This window comes from Sorex araneus, chromosome 2 (assembly GCF_027595985.1).
Source record: "Sorex araneus isolate mSorAra2 chromosome 2, mSorAra2.pri, whole genome shotgun sequence".
In the NCBI taxonomy this organism is placed as follows: domain Eukaryota; kingdom Metazoa; phylum Chordata; class Mammalia; order Eulipotyphla; family Soricidae; genus Sorex; species Sorex araneus.
Genome location: NC_073303.1, coordinates 277,008,377 through 277,015,097, shown reverse-complemented (window position 1 = coordinate 277,015,097; position 6,721 = coordinate 277,008,377). Strand labels below are relative to the sequence as shown.

Here is a 6,721-nt window from a genome sequence, read left to right as displayed (position 1 = left end):
CAAGCCAAGCCCTCTCTCTGGCTGGGCAATTAGGGGACAAGAGACACTAAGAGTTGCCCTGTCAGTCAATGTGGGGAGGGGGCTTCTCTTGTCCACCGTGGAGAGGATGTTTACATACACACAAACACACACATACACAAGATCACAACACGCTCATTCAGGACCACGGGAAGCGATGCCTTCTCCCAGACTTGGCAGGGCGTCCAGAGCAAACTCTGGTCGGGTTGTATTTACACTACACTCGGGAAACATATATACACCCACCCACGGGGCCCTGCCGGCTAGCCAGACTGTATATGCCAAGGCTTAATTGCTCACTTCAGGAACGTTCTGGAAATACTTTTTGCCTTCACCAAGCAAATTCCTTCATTCATCTTCTCTAACAGAACTTCAAAGTGCAAAGAAGGTGAGGAGAGAGAGGAAACAAATGGCAGGGCACAGGGTGGGGGTGAGAATGACCCGCTGGAGAGTTTTGGAGAAGCCTCCTAGGGTCGGAATCAGGGAGGGGGCTTCCTGGGGGCACCCTTAAGCCATAGGTTGGACTCAGTACTTGTCTCTCACCTCCCCTGATGCAGGTGGGAACCGGGAATCTCTTTACTCGTCCATCTGCATCACTAGGGGAGGCTGTGCCCCACCCACACCCTCTTAGGGGCTGATTTTCCAGTGTTGCCTTTACTCCCCAGACTCTGTCCTACTGTGACACTACCCTGAACACTCTCTTGCCTTCCTTCCTCTGCTTGCTGTGTGGGATTAGCAGCTGGGGTCGAGAGGCATGAAGGTTCTGCGTGTCTATTTTCATCCCCCGACGCTGCAGCGGGGCAGAAAGGCCAACGGAGCACACGAAAATGGCATTTCCAGGGCACCCAGTAAGCACTACCCAAGGACAGTCTGTAAGGCTACAGTGTCCCCAACATCCGCCTCCCGCAGGTCTGTCCTGGGACCCAGCTCATGCTGCACACAGATGACCCATGTGCCCGCGGGGAGAGATGACAGACGGACCAGCCTGCATGGGCACAGTTCCCTTTCTGCAATGCTCCTAAGCCAGACCACAACAGCCTCATAGGATCTGGGGCCTCCAATTGAGCCTCCCCTGTCCCCCTTCCTAATGGAATTCCGCATTGTATTCTGGCAGCCTCCACTCTGGTCTCAGGGTGATGGCCCTCAGAGCCCGCCTGGCTTCCTCCTCCACTCTCTAACCTCTTCAGGAAAGGGGAGCAGGGAGTGCCCTGAGCGGAGCCAATGTCCCTGGGCCCCCACTACACATAACAAGGACCCTGCATTCCCAACACATGATCCCAAACTTAAAGCGAGAGGATGGGGGTTCCTTTCTGGTTGCACGAAACAGGTCCAGACCACTGGGGGCCTGGACCTGCGGCCAGAGCTGTCCAGATCCAGGGTGGGGGGCAGGCAGGGACTCTGGGCTGTGCTCTGGAGGCCAGCACTAGCCCGGTGCAGAGGCAGCAGAGCCAGCAGAAACCCATTGTTTCATGGGAAAGTAGAATAAGGCCTCGCACCCGGATCTGCCCAAGAGCCCCCACCTCACCACCACCTCGAATGTACCTTTGTAGAAGCACTGTTACTTTTTTGGGGGGTGGGGACTACACCCAAGCAGTACTCGGGGGGCTACTCCTGGCTCTGGGCTATAGGGTCCCTCCAGATCTCTGGGGGACCAAGCAGTGCAGGAGGAGGGGGGGATGTGGATTGAAATTGAACTTTAGTCTCCTGCATGCAAAGTATGTGGCCCCCTCAGCCCATTCAGATTGCTCAGAAGCACTGTTCTTAATTCGTTACTTGAAGGGTCTCAGTAAGGGAGGAGGAGGAGGAGGAGGAGGAGGAGGAGAGGAAGAAGGAGGAGGAGAAGGAGGAGAAGAAGAAGAAGAAGAAGAAGAAGAAGAAGAAGAAGAAGAAGAAGAAGAAGAAGAAGAAGAAGAAGAAGAAGAAGAAGAAGAAGAAGAAGAAGAAGAAGGAGGAGGAGGAGGAGGAGGAGGAGGAGGAGGAAGAAGAAGGAGGAGAAGGAGAAAGAGAAAGAAGAAGGAGGAGAAGGAGGAGAAAGAAGGAGAAGGAGAAGAAGGAGAGATTAGATTTCTGAGCCATGCAGCCTGTCCACCCCTCTCTGATACTCCCAAATCTTCCACATCTCTCCAGATAGATGAATGCTGATGATTAAAAATAACAAAGGCCTCAGTCACTCGTTTGCAGAGCTTACCCACAACCAGGACATGTTTATCTATTTGGAATAAACTCTGGCAGCTGGAACAATGTAAATGCAAAAGAACTCAGCTCATGCACTTAGTGTGACGATGGAAGAGGTAAAAGCTGGTACAAGCTTGCGTGAACAAACGCAGAACAAATCCTACCTGCAACGGTGCCTCGGGAAGGAACCCCGCAGATAGAGTCTCTGATGACACGAAGAACCACAACATCGATGACCCAGAAAACAAACAAATTGGAGGGACACAAAGTGGCAGCAACAAGGCCCCACTGGGGCTACTCTCAGCCCTAGCTTATCTGAAAAAGGAGACAATTTTCGCTGAAAATCTCCCTGTAGGTGCTGGGTAACTCGAGGCATGGAAATAACAGAAGTCCCGGTTAAAAGAAAGAACAAAAAAATTTATTCAAGAATTGACAAGACAAAAGAAAAAAGCAACAAACAAAACAACAAAAGTGCTCTAGTTTTCGCTAGAAAATAAGTTGGTCCCCCCACGCGTGTCACAGAATTCCAGATAAAGCTGGTGGGTTTTTTTGCTCACCCGCCTGGAGCTCAAGCTCGGCCGCCTCCGATAAATTTGGGGCCTCCGGGATCTCTTGCCCAAGGCGGGGGAGAAACTAACTTTTGATTAAAAAAAAAAATCAGGGAGAGAGAGAGCGGTCCATGCGGCCACCTTGACTGGACAGATAGGCGGCTCCTTACCGAAGATCCCCTAACCCGGGGAAACTTGGTTTTGATTTTATTTTGTACTTAGGGCAGGGAACGGAAAACCTTCCAATTCTTAAGAGGAAACTGTCTTTTACCGAACAGCCTCCGACCTCTCTGCACCCAGCTTTTGGGAAAACCAGAAAGCAATTCTACTGGAAAAGAAGATTTTCGTCTTTGGCTTTAGCAAACTCCAAGGCCACAATACGTCGCCGTTTTCCCGGTGAGTATTTTTTTTTCTTTAAAAAAAAAAAACCACGATTTCTTTAATATCATCTAACATGGCCCCACCGATTCTTCTAGCAGACCATCAGCCAGCAGCCTGGGCCCGGCGGTACGGGCAGAGTCGCGCTGGAGAGCGGAAGGTGCGGGGCCTCGCTCCTTCGATCCGCGCCGGCAAGTCCACCCGGGCACGGGCCGTGGAGCCGGGCTGCGGCGGCTCCAGAACCGCGGCAGCACGGGGCACGCGGGGCAAACGCACGTCCGTCCTTCGCTCGCGGCGCGGGCGTCGTGGCCGGCGGAGCCCCCGCGCTTGCAGCCCAGATCGCGCCGAGGACGCACCGGCCGGGCGAGACGAGGAGGCCGGGGGTGCAGAGGTCTGGACTCTCCGCCGCTCCTCGGCCCGGGGCGCTTCCTCTCCGTCGGGAATTCGGGCCAGGGGTGAGCGCCGGCCGCGGGGGCGGGCGTTCTGCAGGCCCGAGGCCGGAGAGGGCACCGAGGGCAGCGGAGGGGTGAGGCCGAGGAGACAAAGAGCAGCGAGAGGCGCGCGGGGCGGGCGGCCCCGGCCGGGCGCGCGATCCGGCCGCCCCCGGCGAGGGCTGCGACCCGGGCCTGGCGTGGCCGCGGTCCCGCGTCCGCGTTCAGAGGTCGAGGCGCGAGTGCAGTGCGCCCGTCTTGCTGTCGTGGTCCCAGTAGGAGCAATGCATCATGGCGAGCTCGGGCTGCCGGGCGCAGGCGAACTGCAGGCCGGCGGCGTTGGTGGGCGCGGGCGGCGCCGGGGGCGCGGCGGTGGCCGGGCTGGCAGGGCTGAGCTGGCCGGGCGGCGGCGCGGTGGCCCCGTGGTGCGGCGGCGGGGCCGGCGGGGGCGCGGCGGCCGCGTGCAGATGGTGGGCGTGCGGGTGCGGGTGCGGATGCGGGTGCGGCGGCGGCGGCGGCGGCGGCGGGGGCGCGGCCGGGGGCCCCCCCAGGCCGTTGTAGGAGTTCACCACGCCGGGCGGCAGCGCCATGCCCTGCACGCGCGAGTAGGGCCCGTAGGAGGCGGCGGAGCTCGCCAAGCCCTTGACCACGGCGGCGGCGCTGGAGCTGCCCGGACCCGCGGCCGCCGCCGCCGCCGCCGCCGCCGCCGCGGCCGCCGCCATCTGGCAGGAGGCGTAGGGCATGGGCGACGGCGGCTGCGGCAGCGGCCACGAGTTGTTGAGGAAGCCCGACTGCAGGTACTTGGGGGGCGCCAGGTAGCCGTAGCCGTCGGCGCCCGCGCCCGCCACGCCGCAGCCGCCCGGCGCGCCGCTCGGCGCGAAGATGCCCTTGCCCGGCTGGAAGTGCGCGGGCGGCGGGCGGAAGGGCCGCTTCATGCGGCGGCGGCGGCGGTAGTTGCCCTTCTCGAACATGTCCTCGCAGGCCGGGTCCAGCGTCCAGTAGTTGCCCTTGCGCTCGCCGCCGCCCTCGCGCGGCACCTTGATGAAGCACTCGTTGAGGCTGAGGTTGTGGCGGATGCTGTTCTGCCAGCCCTTCTTGTTCTTCTCGTAGAAGGGGAACTTGGCGATGATGTACTGGTAGATGCCCGACAGCGTGAGCCGCTTCTCGGCGCTCTCGCGGATGGCCATGGCGATGAGCGCCACGTACGAGTAGGGGGGCTTCTGCGCCGGATCGGGCTTCTCGGGCGCGGGGGCCGCGCCGCCGCCCGGCCCGGGGCTTGGCGGGGCCGCGTCGGGCTCCTTGGCGGCGCGGCCGGGCTCCGGGGCCAGCAGGGCCCCCGCGGCGTCCTCGGGCTCGGGGTAACTGGCCATCGTGGCGCGCCGGGGGCCGGCCGCGGGGCTCGCTCGTCCGGGCGCGGCGCGGCGTGGGCGCTCGGGGGGCCGGGGCTCGGGCGGCTGCGGCTCGCGGCGGCGCTCGGCGCGGCTTCCCCTTCCCCCGGGGGGCGGCCGGCGGCGGGGCGGCTCAGCCTCTGGCCATGGGGAGTCCGCCCAACCGAGAGGGGCTCGGGCCCCGCCGCCCCTCCCCGCGCGGGCCAGTCTCCGCCTCGGTGGACTCTGCCGCGCCGCGCGCCCCCCGCCTCCCCCCGTCTCCCGAGGCGCGCCCCGCGTGTCTGGCCGCGCCGCGTCCTGCCGGCCCGGGCCGCGGCGCTCGCTCTGTTCTGATTCGTATGGGCTCCGCCGAGTTCCGCTTGCGTCAGGCGCGCTCGCCCCCAGCGCCCGGCGGCCAGTGGCGCACGGGCCAGTTCATCTCCAAGTCACTTTTGGTCAACGCCCGCCCCGCGGGGCCCTGCGCGGCCGGCCCCCTCCCCGGCAGCCTTCGTGGGAGGGGGGCACCCCCGTCCCCGCCGCCGCGCCCCGCTCCCGCTCTCTCCAGCCTCCCACCCCCCACCCGAGATCTGCGGGCGCTCGGGGACCCGAGAGCCCCGGCGCGGAGAGGCACGTCCAGCCTCCGCGCGGCGTCCAGGTGAAAGGAAACGGCCACTCGGCCGGGGCCCGCGGTGCCCGCGCTGGACCGCGGCTCGGGCTGGGGGCGGGGCGGCCGGCGCCGAGGCCGGCCCGGGTGGGAGGAGAGCGGCGCGGTGGCTTTGGAAGAATCAGCCCGGGAACCGTGTCCCTCGGCCGGGCCTGCGCTCGCTCGCCCGCTCTCAGGATCGCGGGGAAGAGGCGCCCGGGGGCGTCGGTCCCCAGGGGGCTCCCGGGCCGTCCCGGCGCTTTCCCCGGCCCTGGGGATTAGCCCCCTCCTCGGATTGCGCGTCGGGAGCGGGCGGCTTGGCGGCAGGTTCCAAGGACTCCAAAGAGCCCGCTCTGCCCTGGCGCTGCTGCGGGCGCCGGCGCGGCCGTGGGCGCGGGCTGGGGGTGGACGGGCGCGCGCTGGTCCACAGGTGTCACATGTAGAAGTCGTGGGGAGGGGCCGTGCGGAGGGTTGTGAGACTGCAGCTGCCGCCAGGTGCCTGCGGGCACGTGTACACTAAGACACAGGTATACGCAGGGGCGCGGGGAGCCGAGCTGCGCCGCAGCCACGCAGTCCCCCCAGATACAGGCCAGCGGTCTGTGGGCATCACCTGTCAGAGTGAAGGTGGTTGACAGCTACTGTGTCAACCTTCTTCTCCCTTCCTTCCTTCCTTCCTTCCTTCCTTCCTTCCTTCCTTCCTTCCTTCCTTCCTTCCTTCCTTCCTTCCTTCCTTCCTTCCTTCCTTCCTTCCTTCCTTCCTTCCTTCCTCCCTCCCTCCCTCCCTCCCTCCCTCCCTCCCTTCCTTCCTTCCTTCCTTCCTTCCTTCCTTCCTTCCTTCCTTCCTTCCTTCCTTCCTTCCATCCTCCTTCCCTTCCTCCCTTCCTCCCACCCCTCTAGGGCTGAGTGATGGGTTCTCATCTCTCAGCAGGCCTGATGGGGGAGAGCCTGCAGGTGTGTTGAGGGGGGGACAGGTCAGCACTGTGGGAAGTCAGGCGTAGCCTTAGCAGTCAGCAGTGTTCAGTCTGCCATGGAGAGAGGAAGATGGGGGGTGAGACCTCGTGTCCCCTTGGCACTGAGGGGCTGGGACGCCTTGCGGAGGAGGCTGCGCAGAGGGGGGCACGCAGCTGCGGGTAGCGGGAGGATGAATGGAGTGGTCCAGTC

General features: G+C 63.3%; 1 protein-coding gene across 1 annotated transcript; it reads right to left on the bottom strand.

Moving 5' to 3' along the window:
* Positions 1–2,595: 2,595 nt before the first annotated feature.
* On the bottom strand, positions 2,596–4,920 carry FOXL2 (forkhead box L2). Its single transcript, XM_055128345.1, has one exon. It carries the CDS (start codon positions 4,918–4,920, stop codon positions 3,775–3,777), a length of 1,146 nt encoding a protein of 381 aa, XP_054984320.1. The 3' UTR covers positions 2,596–3,774.
* Between the last annotated feature and the right edge of the window lie 1,801 nt (positions 4,921–6,721).